The 25286-nt window shown below is 45.4% G+C and overlaps 1 protein-coding gene and 1 pseudogene across 3 annotated transcripts in view; both read left to right on the top strand.

The window, feature by feature from the left end:
• Positions 1-16011, top strand: part of HSPBAP1 (HSPB1 associated protein 1) — a 37928-nt gene extending 21917 nt beyond the window's left edge. For all 3 annotated transcript variants that reach the window (XM_055070128.2, XM_055070130.2, XM_055070129.2), the window contains exon 7: positions 15685-16011. In XM_055070128.2, the coding sequence (XP_054926103.1) occupies positions 15685-15987 (303 nt within the window). In that variant the 3' untranslated portion in view covers positions 15988-16011. The remainder of the gene's footprint in view (positions 1-15684) is intronic.
• Positions 16012-17184: 1173 nt separating this feature from the next.
• On the top strand, positions 17185-21102 carry LOC126529851 (uncharacterized; annotated as a pseudogene).
• The last annotated feature ends 4184 nt before the right edge of the window (positions 21103-25286 follow it).

Below are 25286 nucleotides of genomic sequence, written 5' to 3'. Positions count from 1 at the left end.
TCTTTTCGTTCTGCCTTAATTAGATCATTAGTCTTAATGAATGAATCAAGTTCTCAAATTATTGTAATTAGATGAAAAATATCAATAAGAAAATTGTAGAGCAACATGAAAAACTCTCGATACAGGCTACATAAAAGTGTTTTTTCGAACGTGAAAGAAGCCCGCGAATACACGCAAAGGGCCTTGAGCAGCCAGTTGCACAGCAATTTTGCTTTAACATGTTAAGGATCAGTTAAGGAAATCGCTATTGCTTTGTACTATACCCTATTTGGAATAGCTGTTGTAAATGACCTTTAAAGGGGAACTGCAACAAAATTACTCTTTGGCTAAATTTGTTATAAATGAGTAGTATATACCACTGAACCAATCTTGGCAAAGCCACAGAGCTGGTAATTAGCCTTTTGTTAGCAGCCTTTAAACAACACCTTAGCAGGCAATGTGTGTATCCGGCGGTGTCGCTATGATGCAAGTCCCAACACGCTGCACTCAGCTGCGGGTACCAGGCACTTGGGCTGGCTCACATAGCCGTGCCTAGAGAACCACAGAGATCACTGAGTGCATGCGATAGTCTGAGCATCTCACTTGTGGAGAGGGCACCTTGCGGCACCCCAAGGAAGGTTGCCATATCAGCGCTATGCTGTAGTGTGGCCTCTGAGATTACAGAGGTCGGGGTGAGGAGTCGCACAGTAAGTAATGCGTCACTTCCAGCAAGCAGTAATGCCGGCGCTCTTGTCAGTTTCAGTATCGAAAATGGCTATGTTTGCAAGCTTATTGTGATACTCCCGTTTGTATTTCAAACATAAGCTTTTGCACGGAGGTTCCTCTACATCTGCATCATCTTAAACAAGGTATTTTACGCACTCCAAAATTTTGTCGCAGTTGGCCTTTAATGGCAGAGGCAGATCTGGCCATTGTTTTACTTCTTGCCACTTGTCACATACGCAGAAAGATCACCATCATCATGTTATCGCTCTCTTGCAAGACATGGTCGCTGAATATGAAACTTAAATAACAGTGTCATTTTAATTGCAAGATATTATGCGTCTCTCATCAGATTGCACGTCTGATGGCAATAGTGTTGTGCAATCTCGAATTTGTGAAAGCATCAGTGATTGCTCTGGAATGTGCAGTGATGCATCTATTATATCATGGGGAGGTGTTCATGGGGAGGTAAGACTAGTCAAGCTGCCGTTATGCAGCTTTTATCCTGCCATCCCTACCGCTTTGTATATATCAGTGTACTTATGTGGTAAAATAAACTTCTTCTTCTTGTTGTTCTTCAAAGACAGGCTTTAGCAGCATAATTCAATTTCAATTACCACCGTTTGTGTTCGCAGCTATTGTTGTCACTTGTGCATTGTTTTGCTTTCTGGGTACATGTTCGTTCATCAAAGAGTTAGTAGATTCTTTATTTACTCTTAGTGGTATTGTTTGTGCCTCTTCACCATCACAGCCTAATGACGCTGTATCCTCGTAATGTACTTACATCAGTTGCCTGAGCATACATTATTTTTTCCTACCTATAAAGGTATGCTTCCTTTAAAAAAAGCGGAGGATTTGTCTTGTTCGTACTGCATTATAACTTAAGCGCAAACTACAAAGTGACACCATGGAACAAGGCATTGAGCTCCTTCGGTCTCTCTTTCTGTTTGTTGCTGTGTGTTTGCTCTTTAGTTATAAGTTATAAAACATCTTCATGGAACTTGCTTGCTTGAAATTTAGAAAATGCCATCAGGAGCATAAATGTTAAGCAGTTTATATGTAAAAAATTTAGAATGTAGATATTCTTTAGAGATTATCGCCGGATCAATTTGTATGAAATTTGTTGTATCTAAGAGAAAAAGTTGAATTCTAGCAACCCTAGAAACACAACTTCATTATATGGGACCTCAAATATTAAAATTGTTGAAAATCACCAAGCTGAAAAAAAAAAAATTATGCGCGAAGCTTAGAAATCAGTAACTCTGTACTAAAAGAGATATTGTTATGTAAACAGCATCCATTACAGCATAACTAAAGCAGATGAATTTGATATTATAGTTTACAGCTTACATGATATTGTTACAGTGTTTACAGGTGCTTTGTTAAAGTCCTGCTCACATATCAGTGCCATATTATAGAGTGGTGCATAATACATCAGTTTAATCCCCTTTAAATGTATTAGGTGCAGTTTACATAAATTGTAAACTTCATACTTCTACTTTTTTTTAAGTGTTCAATAACTATTCTGAAGACTTGATGATATAATAAAAAAAACTCTGCCTTACTGTAACTAGATTTTAACTGTCCCTTTAAATGCAACCACCTTCTTCAATATCAGTGCAGTGGTTGCCAGGAAAAGTGTTTTCTCCAGTGTAATTGAGGTCATAGTGCTGAATTGACAACGACAAAAAAGAAATGACAAGACATGCACTAGCGCACGTCCGGTTGTCTTTCTTGTTCATGTCAATTTAGTACTATGACCTCAATTACTGCAACGAACCAACTAGCCCAAAAATCTGTACTCCTATGTTTTGTTGTGAAAGTCGCGGGTCCATGCGGCCGCGAAAGCGCAATCGACAAATTAGTGTCTCGATACTTTTCAGAAGTTCCACATCCAGCTGGCATTTGAGCTGAGGGTCCACTTCGCAAAGAATTGATTCCTTAGTACCTTCATTAAACCAGGTTAGCATAACGAGGCCTTCTGTCAAACAAAAGCTCCTAAAACGTTCAAAAAATGTAATATCATCAAAGAAATGAAAGCTCATGAACTCAGTCTACAAAACATGCCTCCAAAAAACACTCCTGCCAATTAAAACCTGACTCGTTATGAACTCCTATCAAAACAGAACTTATCAACCTGCGTGTGACCTTTCCAAACTGTATGCAACACTGACACTGTTTACCTTGCAATGCTACACATGTCATCACGTAAACATTCCACTTGAAATTGGGGAACTAACCTGAACCAAGATCCTAACAACCTAACAAAATTTTGTGGTATTGCTTATGCTTCTCAGTGTTCAACACGTAACTAGGCTGAATACAGCATTAATACAAAAGTACAAAACAATTTCCGATGCGTCTTCCTGATTTCTTTATTCTCTGGCCTCAAGCGAACCCTTTCAGACGAGCTCCAGAGGGTCGCGCATTATGGGGTTTTCGCAAGGTGCGGTCTCAAAGAATGCAGAAACTGCTAATTTGCCTGACACACCTCGTAGCTGCAACTTTAAGACAGCAGCCTCCAAGTACTGGGAGAGGGGTACCTTCACAGACCCCTGGGTGCACTGGTACCCTTATGTGCTAGGCCTTTCTTTGCCCCCGCGAGTGACCGGCTCTTGTAGCAGCCCACAGGACACTTCCCTTTCTCCTTCTGCTTACAATGAGATGCACGCAATGTGGGTAGGTGGCAGTTACGATGCCTGAATCTTTGCGAAATCCTCCTTTTCATGACATGCATCATGCCTATCCTTGATCTCCACAAATGCCTAAGCTTGGGATTTACCCTCCTTCACTTTTTCACGGTCTCCAGCTGGATCCTTAGGTTCGCGCACTTACCTTTGTCGCCTTGGCACTTCGCATGTTTGATTCTGGCCGCCTTAACCTTGACCACCTCTGGCTTTCTCTTCTTGGGCCCATGCCTTTTCTCTGTTTGGCCTCATTCGCACACGCACTTGAAATTTTCTTACCCCCTCGGGTTTCACAAATTTGCTCTGACCTATTCGAAAATAAATAGGAAACACTTTCCGGTAGGCTGGCCAAACCTGCCGCCTCTGTACACACTTGGCCTAACGGGCCCTCTGTTTCTTGTACGGGAAAACCGCCGCTCTCTACTGCCTTCCCCTCTCTTCCTACTACTAATACATTTGACTCGTGACTGCGCGCAGCTGCCTCAGAAATCGTTCCATGGTCCTCTGATCGCTGCTCGATAGGGAATATGCCTATCAGTCTCGGAGTCTCCTCCAGTGTTTTTGCCCTTAGAGCTCCCATATTGGAGAAGGGTTCTCCTCGTTCCATCAGCGTTTGCTCCCACCCATAGGCGGAGACTTTTCATTTTTCGGGGGGGGGGGGGGGGGAGCCGACCAGTTTTCAGAACCCCCCCCCCCCCCCACACACACACACACATTGCTACACACATGTGGTATTTGCTTGTTTGAACGATGCACATGGGTGCCATCACTCAAGAAAAGAGGAGGAAGAACAAACTGGGCTCGCGCTGTGATAACTGGTCAACGCTGCAACCGCTGTTGTAAATATAACCTGTAAATAGTTGCTCGTTTTACTGACTCGTCCTTCGCGTAACATTATGGTGGAGGTGGAACGTTGACCGTCCTCGCCACAGAGCTCCGAAGCGGCCGCACTGTCGTTTTCTCAGCTATGGCTTCTGATGGAACCACCCCGTCGCCACCTACACCTGCGGCGCCTACCACAACGTACGTTACGGTTCCTAGTCTCTGTGATCCTGGGACATTCTCCGCCCAAAATGACGTTGATGTCGACGACTGGCTCAGCAAGTATGAGCGTGTTAGCCAAAGCCACCACTGGGACCCTACCATCATGCTTGCCAATGTGATCTTTTATCTGGACAGGACACCGTGCGTCTGGTTTCACACCCATGAGGACGAGCTCTCCAGCTGGGACATTTTCAAAGAGTGGCTTCGCGACCTATTTGGCAACTTGTCAGGTCGCCAACAGGCTGCGCGAAAAGAGCTTGCCACCTGTTTCCAGTCGTCGACCGATTCGTATGTCTCCTACATACAGGAAGTGCTTGCGCTTTGCCGGAAGTTCGACGAGCACATGACCAAGGTTGACTAGGTGGGCCATATCCTAAAAGGCATAGTACACGACGCCTTCAATTTGCTCGTCTACAACGACATTTCTACCGTCGATGCCATCGTCATCACTCGAGCCTTGCGCGTCGCCAATGGCACCATTGTTGCCGTCAGGGATATGTGCACTGCTCGCATAGGAATTGCTGGCTGCCGAGTTCCAGTCCTGTTCGCCGTGCCGACCAGTTGCCCTCATGACCTAATCTTCGGGCTCGACTTTCTGATGACTCATTCTGCCCTCATCGACTGTGCCACCGGTACGCTGTGCCTAGAGCTTCCTCTTCTTTCAGACATTCACCCTGAACAACCGAACTCCCTCTGCACTACAGCATTTGTTGGCTTACCTGCAAAAGCCCAAACCTTCGTCAAATTGGCCTCAACGACAACCGTGCCTGATGGCGACTATGTCATTGCACCTATTCGTAATGTCCTCCTGTCGCGCGACACCTCTATGCCACAGTCCGTCATAACCCTTGCCGATAATAGGATGTCTCCCCGTTATCAATCTTGGCTTCACGAAGCAAGTGTTACCTGAAGGCATAGCGGTGGCCACGCTCCGGTCAGTGACAGACGACCACGTCACTGCTTTTGCAGCCGACGCGTCTGCAGATCCTCCTGACTACCCGCAGGATGCCTTGAACCTCGACCGCCCAATACGTTCCATGGTCGCTTCGGACCTCGCACCTGACCAAGCAACCACCCTATATCGCCTCTTGCTTTCCTACCACGACATGTTTGACACTGACAATCGACCACTTGGTCATACGTCCGCTGTTAAGCATCGCACAAACACTGGTGATGCTGTTCCCATTCACCGCCAACCGTATCGCGTGTCCACGGCAGAGCGGCAAGTTATTCAGCAGAAAGTAAACAAGATGCTCGCCAGAGGCATTGTTAAGCCCTCGTCGAGTCCTTGGGTGTCGCCAGTCGTGCTCGTCAAAAAGAAAGATGACACGTGGCGTTTCTGTGTTGATTACCGCCACCAAAACCGAATTACTGAAAAGGACATTTACCCTTTACCCCGAACCGACGACGCTCTTGATTCTCTTCACGGTGCCAAATACTTGTCATCCGTCGACCTTCCATCTGGTTATCGGCAGATTTCCGTCGATGAGCAAGACCAAGAAAAGACCACTTTCGTCACTCCAGATGGCCTCTCTGAATTGATAGTTATGCCGTTCGGTTTATGCAATGCCCCCGCCACATTCGAACGGATGATCGACTCTTTGCTTCAAGGTTTCAAATGGTCAACTTGCCTTTGTTACCTCGACAACGTTCTTGCGTTTTCTCCTACTTTTGAGATGCACCTTGAGCGCGTCGCAGCTATCCTTGACGTCTTCTGCAAGGCTGGGTGCCGACAGGTTACAGTGCAAGGCCATCTCATCGATGCTTCCGGAGTACAACCCAACCGGAGAAGGTTCGAGCAGTAACGGCTTTTCCTGTACCTCAGTCTGTCAAAGACGTCTTGAGTTTCGTGGGGCTCTGTTCTTATTTCCGACAGTTCATGAAAGATTTTTCAGTAATCGCTCGACCACTCACTGAACTTCTGAAGAAAGACGTGCCTTTTACATGGCGTTCCCCTCAGGCTGCCGCATTTTCACGCCTTATCACGATTCTCACCATCCACCAGTCTTGGCCCACTTTGGCCCGTCCGCACCTACAGACGTCCGAACCGATGCCAGTGGTTATGGGATCAGCGCCGTCTTATCGCAACGCCAACATGGACACGACCGCGTCATAGCCTACACTAACTAGCCAGCTCCTGACAACTGCAGAGCACAACTATTCAATTACCGAGCGTGAATGTCTTGCTCTCGTCGGGGTTGTTTCAAAGTTCCGCCTATATTTATATGGCAAGCACTTCTCAGTAATCGCAGACCATCATGCGCTCTGTTGGCTTTCGTCGCTCAAGGATCCTACTGGTCGGCTCGGTCCTTGGGCCCTCTGACTACAAAAATATCTCTACACAGTGACTTACAAGTCGGGACGCCAACACCAGGACGCAGATTGCCTCTCTTGCTACCCAGTCGAAGACGCAACCTCTACGTCTGATGCTGACACCGACACCTGTGTTCTTTCTGTTTTTCCACTGCTCCATGTCACCGACGAGCAGAGCCGTGACCCGTCCTTGCGTATCATCATTGACCGCCTGGAATCATCACTCGCCGACAGTTCCCTTCGCTTATTCACACTTCAAGATGGCGCACTCTACCGCCACAATGTTCACCTCGACGGCCCTGCATTACTTCTTGTGATCCCTAAACACCTTCGCTCCGCTGTTCTTCACGAACTTCACGACCTCCCCACTGCTGGTCACCTGGGTGTGTCACATATCTACGACCGGATCTGCTGATGCTTCTTTTGGCCAGGGCTTGCTCGCTCCAGTCGATGATACGTAGCTGCGGGGGAGAAATGCCGGCTACGCAAGACACCATCGACGCTCCCTGCTGGGTACCTTCAACCACTCAACATTCCCGCGGAACCATTTTTTCGGGTTGTTTTGGACTTACTTGGCCCTTTTTTTTTCTTTCTACCTCTGGGAACAGGTGGATCGCTGTGGCCACGGATTACGCCACGCGCTACACCATCACCCGAGCGCTTCCTACAAGCTGCGCCACAGATGTCGCCGATTTTCTTTTACGCGACGTGACTTTATTATATGGAGCTCAGCGACAACTTCTCACAGGCCGTGGCCGGACATTCCTATCAAAGGTTATCGTGGACACCCTGCAATCCTGCACCACGACGCACAAGCTATCCACGTCATACCATCCGCAAACAAATGGCCTCACGGAGCGTCTCAATCGCACTCTCACCGACATGCTGGCGAAATATGTCTCTTTAGGCCACACTGACTGGGACCTCGCTCTACCATTTGTCACATTTGCTTATAATTCCTCGCACCACGACACAGCCGTTTATTCCCCATTTTTTCTTCTGTTTGGCCGAGAACCAGCACTGTCCCTCAACACAACCTTCCCTGTTCACACGGCACCGACCATTGAACATGCACTTGACGCCATCGCCCACTGTGCCCACGCAAGGGAAATTGCCGTGACCGCCTTCTGAAATCCCAAAAGAGTCAAGGGCGTTTGTATGACCAGCGCCACCGAGACATGCACTTCCTGCCTGGTTCTTTGATGCTTCCATGGTCTCCGTCGCGTCAGGTTGGCCTGTGAGAAAAACTGCTTTTTCGTTACACAGGCCCATACCGAGTGCTTCGTGCCATGACTCCCGTCACCTACGAGATCGCCCCTGACGCCCCATCTGCTTCCCAGTCCAGTGATATTGTGCACATTACACGACTGAAGTAGTATCGCCCTCCCAGTGATGACATTTAGATGCTCCGGGACGTTGCTTCTGCCGGCGGGTGATTTTGCTACACGCGTCTGGTATTTGCTTGTTAGAACGAGGCGCGTGGGCACCATCACTCGAGAAAAGAGGAGCAAGAACAAACTGGGCTTGCGCTGTGAACTTAAGCAGTCAGCGCTGCAACCACTGTTGTAAATATAAGCTGTAAATAGTTGCTCGTCTTACTGACTCATCCTTCGCGTAACAATATATATATATATATTTCTTACACTTAAAGAAACTTCGTGTGACCTCAAAGAATTGAGCGCTGAAGTGACGGTATTATATCAGTATATACAAGACCTCATAGTAGGAGACAGTTCAATTTCACAGCCTGAGTCCTCTCGGTGGTGTAATCCTCCTTCGTGTAATTGTTGCATACTTGGCTATTACTAATACTGCTTCGCCTTTCCGGCGAAACTGCAGCCTCTCTTTCTTTCTTTTTTTCTATTTTGTGAGTCCAAGTATAAGCGCTGCTGCGCATGACTGCTGTTCGTTCTGATTTCGAGTGAATCCAGCTTGGCCTCATTTTGGTTACTGAGTGAATTGTACAGTTTCCCCAATTATCATACACCAAGACTTAAAAAAAGAGCAGTTGCGTTACTCGAAGCAAACCTATAGTGCATATTGTTTCCAGTACAGTGGAGTAGCCGCCAGTAATTCTTTCGTTACTGATATTTATTTATTTATTTATTCATTTATTTATTTATTATTTATTTATTTAGAGAATACCTGTGTCGCCTTGAAGGTATTATCGCAGGGGAGACAGTTAGAGAAATATGTATTAAATCGTTCACAGAAATAAGTAAAGAATGTATAAATTAAGGTAACATCAAGGTGGGAGCACACAATAAGTGAACATTTTCAAGCACAATAGAAAATTAAAACAAAATTAACACAGTAATGCACTGTCACCAACACAGACAGGAATAAAAATCGTGATTATCAGATATTGAAACACATTCCTCTGGTAACAAATTCCAGTCTGTCACAGCCTGTGGAAAAAGAAGATTTAACAAAACGGTGCGTAATACAGCTGTATTCTCGCACCTTCCAAGAGATTTAATTTGGTAATTGCAATTAATTATCCAACTCGAGAAGTACTGTCCTAATTTTCAAAGTACCAATGAGGCATTTGTAGGTGCCCAAAATGACATCTAACTGCAGTGTTTTCAGCGACGTGCTAATGTAAAATTTTTTCTGAATGGCAAAGAAACCTCACAAAGTATGAAAAATACCACGTCAGTGTGCTCTTGCCTGCATAATAAAGCGGCACCCTCAAATAAGCTGAGGCAGCACCCTCAACAACTGCGCTGCCTGTCACAAACCCGAAGAGGTAGTGCATCACCTTGATAGTGGTACAGAAGGAGCACTAACAGCAGGCTTCACGTTTTGCAGCTACTCCTTCCTCTCATTTCTACGTTACACTTATTATCCGTCTCTCAAGGCCGACTGATCACATTGATAACAAAAGTCCTTTGATAATGCGGCCGAAGCGCCGCTCTGGCTATGCACGAAATGCGAAAAGCAATGAAACAGGCACAAAATGTTTCAAAATCTTGGCATTGCTCGCACTACATCGAAAGAGTGAGCGCGAAGCTGTATTTTGCGCCAGAAACTTGCTTCGGACCAAAGCCAAATTAATGTGCCCGTTTTATTTTTCATGAAAGTGTATACGTGCTGCAAAAACAGGTTTGTGTCAAAAATAAAAGTGAAATAAACAGACCGGGAAGCGACCAATGTGCACAGAAAAGGCAAAACTGCTGCCTTCAAGAAAGTAAATATGCCACTTCTAAATGAGCCGAATTGGCAGTCACGATGTCTGCACAAAAAAAGAACAAAAGAAACCATCAGATTTCAGCGTGGCCTTATTATCTTTGAATTCGTAATCTCCATTGAACCCCAGCTGCTGCCTAGAGGAAGTGTCGGAATAGGTCTCTTTTTGCTGATACGCAGTACTGTGTCCGCTTTATCACGTCGTCAGTATCTTTCTTGCTTTATCACATCTTCAGTGGCTTTCTTGATGACCAACGCCGGAATTCTACGGCAGACATCCGTTATTCTTGCCTTGAACTAATTTGACGTTCATCTTGATCATGTATGCACGATCTTTCACATAACCTCAACGAAAGAAATCAAATAGAGGTCAGGTGACCTAGCCCGCCAATTTACAGGTTATCCCGTCCAATCTATTGCGCATGAAAAGTCTCATCCAGCCAGTTTCGTGCTCAGCTGCTGCTGTGTGCAGGTGCCCCATCCTGTTGATACCATAGAAGATGTGACATCGGTACTTTGCTGAGAAACTCATCCACCACTTCTTCCAGTATTTCATCAACGTAGCCCTATCCAGTCAATGTCTGATCGAAGAAGATGGGAGCGTTTGTAGCACCATCATAAATTCCGCACCCCATATTGAACGACCACTGGTACTGGTGCCGAGTCTGCTATACCCAGTGTGGATTGGAGTCACTCCAATAGCGTGCATTATGTTTAATTTAGCTGGCCGTTTCTGCAAAAAATGGCTTCATCTGTGCACACAATGTTGCTCAAAAAGTCCGGTGACTCATCGGCTTTTGTGAGGACCCAATTCGAGAAATCTAGACAATTTTACAGGTCCCTATCTTCCAAGCATTGGTGCTGGTTAAGGTGGTACGGGTGAAAGGCCATCATTTAGAATCCTCCAAACTGATGACTTGGAAATTGGTGCCTGGGCAGCCATGTCCCGCACGCTAGCATGAGGGTTTAAGGCCATATATGTTAGAACATCCGTGCATAGGCAAGGACTCAAAGATGGAGTCCTCTGCCGCTGTTTCTTGAAGCTGCCGGTTTGTCTCAGGTTTTCATAATTTCTTATGATAGTCGATGCGTTTGGTCTACAGCCACACTTCCATGACTGATACATATCTTTGCGGCCTTCTTCATGTTGCCATTTGCAGATTCCTAGACAAGGATCATGTTTACATTCTGCTCATTAGAGAAAGGCATGGCGACTGGGACAAAATAAAACGCACCTTTAAACTGAGGTGGTCAATTCGCTTTTGTGGTGATAGGTTTTGTGGCAAAAAAAAAAAAAAAGCATCCTTGCATTTTATCTATGCTAAGACAACAGCTATCACAGCTTGTTTCCAACTAACACCAAATGCGACATTTTTCTTCGGCCGCGGCATGGCAGATAAGGCACTGGCTCGATCACAATGTCTTTCTTTATTTCCTTTGTTTCGTTCTGGATAACTCAGAAGGAGCCTGTTCGAGGGTGCTGCTTTATAATCCAGGAGGAAGCGCAGTCACGTGGTAATCTCCATATTTTGTGAGGTTCATTTATCAGTCGGAAAAAAATCAGCACGCTATTAGTACATCGCTTAAAATACCGCAGTTAGATGTCCCTTGGCTGTGCCTTCAAATGCCTCATTGACACTTTGATAATCGGGATAGTACATCTCGTGTTAGATAATGAATTACAATTGCCTAATTAAATCTGTAACGAAAAATTACTGGCAGCTACTCCACTGCACTGTAAACAATATGCACTAGACTTTTTTAGTCTTGTAGCGCAGCTCAGAAAGAGCAATAAAGGAAAGAGGTAGGGGTAATGAAAGGGAACGGAAAACAGAGTGACACGTACTCACTGTTTTCCGTTCCCTTTCATTACCCCTACCTCCTTCCTTTCTTGCTCTTTCTGAGCTGCGCTACAAGACTAAAAAGTCATGACATACCAACTCGCCCAAACTGCCACGCTTTTGAATATGCACTAGGTTTTCTTTGAGTAACTCATTGCTCTTTTTTTTTAAATCTTGGTGCACGATAGTGGGACAGTCTGTATATATTTATCACCTTTGCATGCAAGTGACCATGTTTCCATCCCTAATAAATGTTGTAAATAATTAGAAATGTTCTTTTATTTTCCATGAGTCGCTAGCATTGCTTACTGGAAAGAGAAGCGACACTGAGACACGCAACATTCACGTGCATTTCACACGCCATTGATAAGACTCTGTCGAAGGGGTCGCTGAAGCCTATAGTTTTTTGTTTTTTTTTTTGTGGTCAAAAAAGCACGCAAAGCAGTTTGAAGCGTGGTGAACATACAGCAACATATTCATTCTCTAGGCACAGACTATCCATATTTTTAAAAATTATTTTTATTGGCTACCTCCATCTCTTTCAAAAATATAATAAACTTTGTCCTGTATGTATATTTAAATATATTGTGTATGTGTATGTATATTGTGTATGTGTATGTGTATGTACAGTGTAAATTTAAAGCAAAATATTGCAAGTGACAAAATACGTATGAGGCAGCCGCTGTTAGTGCTTCTAATGCGCGTGTCCTCCTATTGTCAGGATTTGCAGAAATAAAGTGAAAGTATGAATTAAAAGTCATGCACGTTCGCACCAACAATGATGCGGTAAGCTATTAGCCCCAGCAAAATTTCAAGTGAAAAGGTCAAGGAAAGTCTATAGAAACCTCAAATAATGTGGGTGACAAAGCTCTGTTAATGGCACTTTAGGTGTGTGTGTCTGGGGGGAGGGAGGGGGCTTCTGCATTGCCCAGTGAGGGCTCAGCCCCCCCCCCCCCCCCCCCCCCCGGAAAACTCCAGAGGGGGCTCAGGCCCTGGAGCCCCCCCGTAGTCAGCTCCTATGGAAGAGCCATAGCTGACTTGCTCTGGTGGGCTAGCCAAAATTTCTGTCTCCGGACACACCTGGCCATTCACTGAAAGTTGTCACATATAGAGCTTCAACAGCTGCAGGTTGTTATCACCTGAATTGCGGACCCACCTCCCACAGCTCCTGGCCATGTGGCCTTTTTCTCCGCAGTTGTAGCACACACCTCTCTCCTGCACCTCCAACGCGCATACACCACCAGCAGACGCCTTCATTTCTTGCGCTACTTTAGGTATGTCACCCTCTTTCTCCTGATGCGGGCCGGGGAAAATTGGTCTCTGGTTTAAAATTCCTACAGAAAGGCTTGTTACCCTTTTGCTTCCTGGAATCAAATACCGCTTTGTCGCTTCTCTCTGATTGTCGCGGCATAGTGCGGAAACTTCGGCACATGCAGTAATCCTCGGCGAGTTCTGCTGCTCTCTCTTTTTGGTCTTCGAAGCCGGCGTGAAATGCTAGACTCAAATGTCTGAACAAAGCCTTATTAGCCCTATCGTAGCCTCGCACTTTCTCCTAGGACAAGCAGTTGATGAAATAGTTAGCGATACTAAACGGGATTAGCACTAGTAATCTCTCCATCCACAAGTCCCGGCTGACATGCTCTTTATCACACACTCATTCGAAACTGGCGAGGAAATTAACTATATCCTCTTCTGCTCTGAAAGTGTGGAGCTGGCATCATGCTGTCTGCCATCAAGTATCTGGCTTTTCTGCTCAAGTTCTTCCATCCTAAGAGCGTGCTGTTACCCTGCCTCCTGCTAGTGCCTCTCGTGCATTTATGCTTCACGCTCGCACCTCTCACACTCCTCTGCCTTTTGCCTTCTTTCAACAATGGTTTCCCAAGCCTCGTCAGCTTCCTTGACCATCACATCTTCTGCGTTCATGACGTCAAGAACTGCTTCTTTTGTTTTTGTGGAGCCGGCGGAAATGCCCAACTTCTTGCACATTAGAAGGAGGTCCTGCACTTCAAATTTCTCCACAGCATTTGTTTGCCTTCAAAATTCATGCTTCCTTAAAACTGAAATTTGAATTTCCAAGAAGGTGAATTTCCAAAAGAGTGCCCACCAGAAAACAAATACTCACTCAGCATCTGCTTTCTTGTACTAGAGAGAGTTCTGGGAAAATGAAGAGCAAACATCAGGTACCAGCTAGCCTGTCCTTATTGCTAGCATCATGAGACTGCAGAATTTCTCATTCTTTGCGCTCTTTCCTTATGCAATAATTTTTCTGGCTTCACCGGCATCCTCCCAACTCCTCTCCTCATTCTGCGTTGTTACCTTTTACCTTTCGCAATTGTTACCTTTTTCCTTTCGCAGAGCCAACCGAAGTGCCAATCTGCTCACGACTTTTGAATAGTTCTTACATTTCTAACTTATCCATGTGTATACAGTGCACCCTGTGTTTCTTCCCCACTAGTAACTTAGCCCACAAGACACTATATTCTTGTTCTACGAGACAAAATCACTAACACCGAACACCATCACCGACTGCCTGTGCTAATGAGTCTGGCAAAAAGAGAAGCAACTATGTAGCACTGACCACACCGATGTAGCCAACGCCAACCGATGCCAGCCACTGTTGTGAAAGTGGGGGGTCCGTGCAGCCGTGGAGGTTCCATGGATGGTGGTGTGCCAGGTGCCGAGAGGAAGGTCCTGAGCAATGTTTAAGAGAACAGAAAACGGTTTTAAACAAAAGTACATGGTTAAAACTTGCAAAATCAGCTCCCACTTTCAGAGCACACTACATGGTAGAGTCTTTGCATGTCCGAGCCTACCCTCACAGCCGTGTGGATTCACTTTTTATGCCATTCCCCCATTGAGGGAATTCACTGGCCAATGACAAATGCTGAACCGTTCACAACATCCCTCCTCGAACGTCCCACCTTTTTGCAGTACTCCCACTTTTTTGCCGAACCCCCCGTTTGTCTCCAACTTTGCACAATACGAGGCAACCATGTGGCAAACGACGAACCTGCTGTTGACGTCCTTTTCCTGCGAGTACTTGACATTGGCCCTGCCATCAATTACTGGCCTCTTCGTGACAGTTAGGAGAGGGCGACGTTGTTGTCTTGAAGTGAACTGTCATTTCTGGGCTTACGAAAAGGCGAAAATCTGGAACATGGCTGCTTGTCCATAAGACTCAAGTGACGCTGATTGAGTTGTCTTGAGAGAACGATGAGGCGTGATCAGCATCCGTGACAGCTGAATGTCTGCCAGTGAAGCATCCTTTGTTCTGAGGCATCGCCAGGCAGAACAGTTTTCTCCGGTCCCACGTATTTAGATAGAAGCTCCTGAGATAAATCTTCGTCTTAAAGGGATACTAAAGGAAAAAATTATGTCGAGCTAGATCAATAGATCATTCATCTAGAGCTCTATTATTGTTTTCTGTGTGCCAATATATCGCTTTGTTGCTTAGAATATGGCCACCAAGGATCCCACTGCTGCTCCTCAATTTGAGCCGCCCCACACTAAAATGGACAAGTTGACGTAATCTCCACGTGAATTCCCTCTATGGCACCCTCTGTGAATCAGCGAGTGCTGACATCACATGAGAGGCAGAACAGTCCACAACAGGTGGTGTCACTCCGATTTTACATTTTCGTCATTTTCTCACCTACACAAGCTCTGCAAGCTCTGTTCTCGCTATGATGAATTTGTTGCCATGGAAGCCTAATTTATCAATCTAGTTCAACTTAATATTTTTCTTCGGTGTCCCTTTAAAGTTATTCCTTAGCCCTTTACCATGGCATCACTCATAGTCCATGTGAGGGTTGTACAAGATCCGATCAATCCATCCATCCGTCCATCATTCAATGCTTGTGTGCCCTCAGAGGTGATGGTTCCAATACATATAAACCGTTGTTTTGCAGGAACTAACACCACCTGAACAAAACTTGGCCTACCTGCGGAGACTTGTGCAGCCTCATCGTCTGGAGGATATCGCACCAGGTTGTGCATCACCAGTCACAGAGCTTCCATTCACATGTGTCTCGTGTTTCAACTGGGAAGACTATGCAAGTAGAACTGGCTCCACACTGTTGCATAAGTACCACTCGGACAAAAGACAAGCTGCTGGCAGAGACATAACTTCGTCGAGACGCATCATCAGCTGTTTTCTCGATCCGTCTGTGGCAGAAGTTATTTCAAAAAGACTCAAAGAACTTATTAAATAAAATTATCACTCCTTATAAATGAAACTCTGTGTTTACTTATCTGCATGGCTTATAAAGCTAGAGTTACACATGAACCTTATTGCAGTGATAACCTGTATATGGCAGCCAGCTCCACAGTGTGAAATAGGGTTTACAGATGTTCATACATAGTTTTTTTTTATTTGCTTTAACATTTCTGTCAGCTTTTGCAGTTACAGGAGAGAAAATCTCCTGTGGCAGATACTATGCGAAATAGCCTACGCAGTGGTACAGGCGGACATAACTTGCATGACAAACCACAATAATCAGTCAGCTAGTTAACAATAACGTTATGATTGACATGTTTAAATCCCACATTTATGTTTCATAATTAAAGTTGCTGGCTCTCTAAGGTCTTTCTTGTAAAATTATTCTCGTGGCATTGTTCATCAAGATATCGGTGCCCATGTATGTATAGTGTCCCTTGGAGTACATCTGTGATTATTTTTAATCAGTGTGACACTTTATTATTGAAGGAAACATACCTGTTTCTCACCAGGTTTACTTCAATTCTTCATACACCATAATTGTGAAGCTTAGATATTAGTACATCATGATCTCGTGCTTCTTCATGTTCAGCAGTACCTGCTCAGTGGACAGATTTTTCTTCAACCCATACTACAGTTCAGACAAAATGTTATGCTTCTCAAGAAAGATTGTTAAAGAACGTTTAATAATGGTCTCAAATGGTTTCAAGAACACCAAAAATACAGAATTTGGCCTATAGCTATTTACAGTTCCATCACCGCACTCTTTTACCACTGGACATGTTCCGGCTATCCTAAGATCCTCTGCAATTAATGATAATATGAGCTAAAGGCCTGCAAATAATGTCTTAAACATGCTTAATGGGTTCTGGTTTAATGAAATCATAACCAGCAGCTGTACGGTTCTTTAGGTTCTTTTCATCATTCTTTGCACCTCATGGTAGGTTGTCAGACATGGGGCAATAGAATTCACAACACTGTATTACTTGAGGACCTATATATATTGACACGTATACTTATCTTTATCGGGCTACCACGTTTCGCCGCCTAACAAATGTTATCGCACAGCGCGGGATGCGCCGGCATGTATCCGAAGTTTCTGGAAAGTTATCGATGCTTCTATCCGCTGTCTGTTGTCGCCGAACCTTGTGTTATCTGATTTCATCGCGTGACTCGAATGGTGTAGAACTTTGTGGAAGGCACGCGGCTCCCAACAATTAGTCTGGAACATTCGATGACTGCTGTATAAAAGCCGACGCGCATGGCCCGCTGACCAGATTTTCGACGATCGCCGACCGTGTTCGCCGCTATCATTGTGCTATAAGTGTAGCCTGTTTTGTGGGCACAGGTTCGCCCAATAAAAGTTAGTTTTCTCGTTCACAGTATTGCTACTGTGTTCTTCTACGTCACCACCACGTGACAATATAAGCAGTACATTCCTCAGAACTGCACCACAGCCGATTGGCAGTACTACTGCGCTATGAAAAGCTGACTTTCGGGCGAGATTATTAACCTTATGCCAAATAAATTTTTTTCTGCCATTGCGGATATTTAAAAAAAAAATTTTGTTGTATTCTTCACTTTAATGCAGTTCAGCATGCAATTTGTTTTTTGAACTGTTTAAAGTGGATAAGCTTACACTGATCTCATGAAATGACAAAATGATGGTACATTTTATTTTTCTTGTAAATATTTTAATGAGAGCTGCCATTATCTATGGTTTTCCTGCCTTCTTTATTTGTTGCTTTTGAGCTTGAATTAGAAATGCCAACTCATAGCATGCCCTTAGTAATCTTCTTCTCAAAATAATCTAGAGGCTCTGTTGACATCTGTTTCATTTACGACATCTTCCTAAATAATATACTGTAGAAGGGCTCAGAATGTATTTGGTGTTTGTAAGTTAACATCCCGCTAAGAGCACAATTCATTCATACTTCTACAGTTACTGTTGTGTCATCACCCCTTAAATAGAACCTGTAGTGGCACTCTGACGTCACTGAGGTCTGGAATTGTGTATCTTAGATAGAACGCACGTGCCTGTGTGTGTGTGTCTGCGATGTCACTGATTAGTAGCTCTGTATAGCTATATAAGACGGCCACGTAAGTGCCTTGTGGTTCTTTTCCCTTGTATTGCAAGTGGCAATAAACATGTGTTCTGGCAAGTAGGCTGCTACGTACTTGAAGACACAACAGTGGCGACGAGGATGGGATCCTCATAGCGGACGATACTCTAACCACAGCTGAAGCGCTGGTTGCCGCTCGAGCAGTTTGGGAACAGCAGGCGTCTAGGCGGGCTACCACAGCATGGCTTCCTTCGGTCACTTCGAGTCGTTCACGGAGGAGGGAGACGAAGACTTCGAATCTTATGTGGAACGCTTTGAACACTACATCCGTGCCACCCAGGTAAGCGACGACTTGAAGGTATCTGCTTTTGTGATGGCCATTGGAAAACAGGCCTATCGCACGTTGAAGAATTTGTTGGCCCAGTGAAGCCAGAAGCCAAAACATACGACGAACTGGCCAGGGCTCTAAAAGGGCACTAATCACCGAAGCCCTTAGTGATAGCGGAAAGATTCCGGTTCAATTGTCGGTCGCAGCAAGAAAACGAACCAGTTGCTATGTTTGCATTAGAACTGAAAAGGTAGGCTGCATCCTGTGAGTTCGGGCAATTGCTGGATGACATTTTGCGGGATCGGTTCGTGGCCGGACTGAGAAATGAAACAGCACAAGCCGAGCTCCTCAAGACCTGACGTTCCAAGGTGCTTATGACCTTGCCAAAAGCGGGGAACTTGCTCGCAGCGAAACAAGGAAGGTTCACCCTAAAGACCTCAGCGAGGTGAACCTCGTACAGTAACCCCTACAAAGAAAACCCAAGGCCTCTGCATGGACAAGGGCAGCGAGCAAGAACACGGAGCGGCAAGCCAAATCAACGGACTGTTTCCGTTGCAGATCAACGCATACCGCCGCAACCTGCCCGTTTCGCAAATATTGATGCCGTGCCTGCAAAATGGTGGGACACCTGACAAGGGTCTGCAGAACGACGCCACGTTCGGTACACAGCCTTGAAGAGAGCACTGGTTTAGAAGGCTCCGGTGACTCGGACAGTATAAGGGGTGAGGACGATATTTTGCTTAGCCATATTTTTTCATGTAAGAGTAATGATGGTAGCTACAATGTCAAAGTTAGGGTGGCAGGTAGGAATGTCAAAATGCAAGTTGACACAGGAGCATCGGTGTCTATCGTACCAGAAAAGATGTACCGGCAATATTGGTCAGATTTACCTCTAAAATGTTGTAGTTTACGGCTAAAAACGTACGGAGGTGTCCCACTGGCAATTACAGGCAAGTTGACGGTGCGCGTGGAGCACAATGGCCAAACAGCGACCTTGCCTTTAATTGTAGTCCAAACACCACAAATGTGTGACACTTTGTTGTTGGGACGTAATTGGCTAGAGGCTTTGAAGCTGGATTGGACGAGCGTGTGTAATATCGGTCTTGATAAATCAGCCGCAGTCATCGAAAAATTTTCGGAAGTGTTTGAGCCAGCACTAGGACTAATAGCTGACACATCGGTGAGCCTAGTGCTAAAAGACAGCAGTACACCTGTTTTCTGCAAGCATTGACCTGTGCCATTTGCACTCAGGGACGCTGTAGCACAGGAATTACATTCACTAGTGGAATCGGGAGTACTGGTGCCTGTACAGCAAAGTGATTGGGCTACGCCCCTAGTAGTCGTACCCAAGGCTAACAACAAAGTTCGCATATGCGGCGACTACAAAGTGACTGTAAATCGTTGTCTGAGAACCGATTATTACCCTTTGCCAATGTTGGAAGATGTTTTTGTCATGCTGCATGGATGCAAATGTTTTACTGTTCTTGACTTTTCTACAGCGTACCAACAGTTGCAGCTGCACCCTGATTCGCAACCTTTGGTCACTGTGAACACCCACCTAGGCCTTTTTCGATACACTCGTATGCCGTACGGAATAACAAGTGCTCCGTCTATTTTTCAAGCCGTGATGGATGACATATTAAAAGGTTTAGACAGAGTGTCATGTTATTTTGATGATGTGTTAATAGCAGGAGAAACAATGGAAGAATGCTATAATAAGGTCGAAGCTGTGCTGACGCGGTTCAAGGAACGGGGTGTGAAATTGCGGAAGGAGAAATGCAAGTTTTTTGCGAAGGCTGTGACCTATTTGGGTCGCGTGATTGATGGCAGAGGAATCCGTCCTTCAGAAGACAAGGTGCGCGCTATCAAAGAAGCACCAACGCCAAAAAACAAGAACGAGCTACGCGCTTACTTAGGCTTGTTAAATATCTATGGGAAATTCGTGCCGAACATGTCAGCACAGCTTAAACCAGTATGTGACTTGCTAGCTGAGAATGTTAAGTGGAAATGGACGGCTTCCGCCGAAAAAACCTTCAAAGCTTCCAAGGGCTGGCTGCTGAGTTCGTCCGTACTCACCTACTAGCACCCTTCAAAGCAGCTAGGGCTGGTTTGCGACGCGTCTTCATATGGTTTAGGCGCAGTCCTTTTTCATAAGGAAGGATCTGAAGAAAGACCCATCACTTTTGCATCTAAAACTCTGACTGAGACGAAGCAGGCGTACGCTCATTTTGAAAAAGAAGCCCTGGCTGTCGTGTCCGGGCTAAAGAAGTTTCACAAGTACCTTTTCGGGCGGAAATTTGGGATCTACTCCGATCATCAACCCTTAGTGGGGCTACTTTAAATGACTTATCCTTGCACAGGGTCTCGGAATACAAGTATCTTGGCATCATATTTACCACTAACATGCCCTGGTCAAAACACATTAATTTCATTTGCACTAAAGCAATCCGGAAGCTCAGGTATTTGAGGCGCAATTTCAACAATTCTCCAAAGGAAACTAAGTTACTAATGTATAAAACTTTAATTCGCCGAATCCTAGATTATGCTTCTCCTGTCTGGAACCCTCATAAGCAGCGTGACATTAACTCCATTGAGAGCATACAACGAAAATCTATTAGGTTCATATATCGTCGCTATGATCACTATTTTTCACCCTCTCGTGCCTTATGTTCTTTGAACCTAACCCCTTTATCCATACGCCGTCACATTGAGTCATTGAAGTTTCTGCATGGTATCGCCAATTTTATGCGTTGCATATTGCAATCACTCAGTTCAGCCCTTGGGCGCGGCCGGGCAGCCACCATTGGGGGTATGAGCCATCATAGTGGCTCATACCCCTACACTAGAGTTTTATGCGTTGCACATTGCAATCACTCAGTTCAGCCCTTGGGCGCGGCCGGGCAGCCACCATTGACCTTTAGCGCAACCACGTGACGTGACGTCACGACAGCCGGAGGAAAAGCTGGGCCCCAACTCGCGCAATATGCAACGCATTCTTGGCTTAACCAAGCTAAGCCTGGCCATTTTTTCTTATCGTGTCTCGCATCCCATATATATTCCTTCAGACATTCCTCGGTCAAGTGGGAGTCACCATAGCCTTAATATTAAGCCTTACTTTTCTCGAACTAATAAATTTAAATACAGCTTTTTCCCACGTGCTATTGAATTCTGGAACTTAATTCCCGGAAGAATTAGGTCATGCACTGCCACTAAACGATTTCATGTTAAAAGTTAACTGCACCTGATTTTATGTATTTTCTTGTTGTTACAGTGTATTGACTCATTCTTATTTTGTACTGACTCTGAGTGTTGCTGTTATTTTGAGTTTCATTTGTGTCATCTGCCTTATTTCTTGTGAAATTTTAATATGTTATTGTTTACTTGTTTTTTGTATGACTTCTTTTTGTCTAACCCACTCCTGCAAAGGGGCTGCAGTATGCATAAATAAACAAATAAAATAAATAAATAAATAAATAAATAAATAAATAAATAAATTAGGACACGGTAAGCCGATTCCTGCTATGTCGGCAGCACACGTGCAGCGGTGGGCCTTACAGAGTGCTGCTTATGACTACAAATGGTTTTATCGCAAATCACGAGATATCGGCAATGTCTTCTGCCGAGAGTGGGAGCTCGTCCAGCATAGAAAAACCTATGTACACGTCACACACGTCATCTGTGTACCGTCACCCGTGTTCTGAAGCGGCAGGCATGAAAGTGCTGACCATTTGCATTATCTTGATGAAAGTGCGCTGACGCACTTTCATGTCTGCCGCTTCAGAACACGGGTGACGGTACACAGATGACGTGTGTGACGTGTACATAGGTTTTTCTATGCTGGACGAGCTCCCACTCTTGGCAGAAGACATTAGAGGGGAAACAAGCAAAGACAAGCTGTTATCAAAGGTGTTGTTTTACACGCAGGTCGGCTGGCCTTCAAAAGTGTCTGATGACGCTTTGACACCATATTTTGTGCGACAAAGTGAGCTTTCTGTTGACAGAGAATGCGTGACGTGGGGAAATCGAGTGATAGTACGTGCCAATGTCTCTTCGCGGAAAAGTGCTATCGTTGTTGCACGAAGGCCATCCTGGAATGGCACGTATCAAAATGCTGTCTAGAGGCCACGTGTGAGTTCGGGCAATTGCTGGATGACGCTTTGCGGGATCGGTTCGTGGCCGGACTGAGAAATGAAACAGCACAAGCCGAGCTCCTCAAGAAGAGTAGCTGACGTTCCAAGCTGCTTATGACCTTGCCAAAGGTCATACGCCTTACGCAAGACGTTGAACAAACAGTGAAAGAATGTGTCACATGCCAGTTGACCCAAAATGTGGCACCCAAAGTTCCTGTAATGTCATGGGCAGTGTCTAGGCGCCGGTGGGAGCGTGTGCACTTAGATTTTGCTCATCGTGACCAGCATTGGTTTCTAGTACTAGTTGACTCCTATTCAAAATGGGTTGAAGTGTTTGTCATGAAGTCGACTAGTAGTGAAAAGACAATAGAGAAGCTGCGCACAGTATATGCCGCGTACGGGTTACTGGAAGAAGTGGTAACAGACTATGGCCAGCAGTTTACATCAGCATTTTTCGAGACATTCATGAAACGGAATGGCATTTGGCACACTAAATCGCCTCCTTATCACCCAGCATCGAATGGCAGCATGGAGCGTTGTGTACAGACTTAAAAAAAATCTTTTTAAGCAGGTCATGGACGAACAAAGAAGTGGACAGATAAAGTCTCTCCAGCACCGGATTGACCAGTTCCTATTCAACTATAGGAACACGCCAACAGGGGTCACTGAAGACACACCGGCTCAGCTATTCTCATCATGGGAACCTAGGACAAGGTTGAGCCTTCTTCATCCGGATATCGAGCAAAGGATGAAATAAAAACTTGAGCGAACAAATCAGTTGGCAAATAGACGAAGAGGTGTGTGGAGGGACTTCGAGGAAGGGTACAGGGTCTACGACCCGGAGAAGGGGAGTGGTTGAGCGGCAAGGTAAATTAACGTGTGAGTTCAAGCACTTATCTGGTCGGGATAGGGAGGGAAGAGCAGTACGTTCATGTTGATAATCTGCGACCGCGAACACTCCAGGACTGCTTCCCGCAATCGGTTCATGCGCCATCTCCAAACTTCGAACCGCCAGCATGTAGCCAAAACATTGTGTCTCGCACGTATCAAGCTACACACCCTGTAAACGATGGTGGGGCGCGAGAGACGGTTCAGGTGCCGTCTCCAAACACAGAACCGCCAGCATGTAGCCAAAACATTGTGTCTCGCACGTATCAAGCTACACACCCTATAAACGATGGTGGGGCGCGAGAGACGGTTCAGGTGCCGTCTCCAAACACAGAACCGCCAGCATGTAGCCAAGACATGGTGTCTCGCAGGTCTCTAGGTGCACCCCCCTGTAAACGACGAAGGTGCGCGAAAGACGCCTGACACCGATCAAGTAGGTTAGAAGGCAGTCATCATCATCATCAGCCTAGTTACGCCCACTGCAGGGCAAAGGCCTCTCCCATACTTCTCCAACTACCCCGGTCATGTACTAATTGTGGCCATGTTGTCCCTGCAAACGTCTTAATGTCATCCGCCCACCTAACTTTCTGCCGCCCCCTACTACGCTTTCCTTCCCTTGGAATCCAGTCCGTAACCCTTAATGACCATCGGTTATCTTCCCTCCTCATTACATGTCCGGCCCATGCCCATTTCTTTTTCTTGATTTCAACTAAGATGTCATTTACCCGCGTTTGTTCCCTCACCAAATCTGCTCTTTTCTTATCCCTTAACGTTACACCTATCATTCTTCTTTCCATGGCTCGTTGCGTCGTCCTCAATTTCAGCAGAACCCTTTTCGTAAGCCTCTAGGTTTCTGCCCCGTAGGTGGGTACTGGTAAGACACAGCTGTTATACACTTTCCTCTTGAGGGATAGTGGCAACCTGCTGTTCATGATTTGAGAATGCCTGCCAAACGCACCCCAGCCCATTCTTATTCTTCTGGTTATTTCAGTCTCATGATCCGGATCCGTGGTCACTACCTACCCTAAGTAGATGTATTCCCTTACCACTTCCAGTGCCTCGCTACCTATCGTAAACTGCTGTCCTCTTCCGAGACTGTTAAACATTACTTTAGTTTTCTGTAGATTAATTTTCAGACCCACCCTTCTGCTTTGCCTCTCCAGGTCAGTGAGCATGCATTGCAATTGGTCTCCTGAGTTACTAAGCAAGGCAATATCATCAGCGAATCTCAAGCTGCTAAGGTATTCTCCATCAACTTTTATCCCCAATTCTTCCCACTCCAGGTCTCTGAATACCTCCTGTAAACACGCTGTGAATAGCATTGGAGATATCGTATCTCCCTGTCTGACGCCTTTCTTTATTGGGATTTTGTTGCTTTCTTTGTGGAGGATTACGGTGGCTGTGGAACTGCTATAGATAGCTTCCAGTATCTTTACATATGGCTCATCTACACCCTGATTCCGTAGTGCCTCCATGACTGCTGAGGTTTCGACTGAATCAAATGCTTTTTCGTAATCAATGAAGGCTATATATAAGGGTTGGTTATATTCCGCACATTTCTCTATCGCCTGATTGATAGTGTGAATATGGTCTATTGTTGAGTAGCCTTTACGGAATCCTGCCTGGTCCTTTGGTTGACAGAAGTCTAAGGTATTCCTGATTCTATTTGCGATTACCTTAGTAAATACTTTGTAGGCAACGGACAGTAAGCTGATCGGTCTATAATTTTTCAAGTCTTTGGCGTCCCCTTTCTTATGGATTAGGTTTATGTTAGCGTTCTTCCAAGATTCCGGTACGTTCGAGGTCATGAGGCATTGTGTATATAAGGCGGCCAACCTTTCTAGGACAGTGTTCCCACCATCCTTCAACAAATCTGCTGTTACCT

This window comes from Dermacentor andersoni, chromosome 5 (genome assembly GCF_023375885.2).
Source record: "Dermacentor andersoni chromosome 5, qqDerAnde1_hic_scaffold, whole genome shotgun sequence".
Lineage (NCBI taxonomy): Eukaryota > Metazoa > Arthropoda > Arachnida > Ixodida > Ixodidae > Dermacentor > Dermacentor andersoni.
The sequence above is the reverse complement of the archived record's forward strand: the minus strand, read 5'-3'. Positions and strand labels throughout refer to the sequence as shown.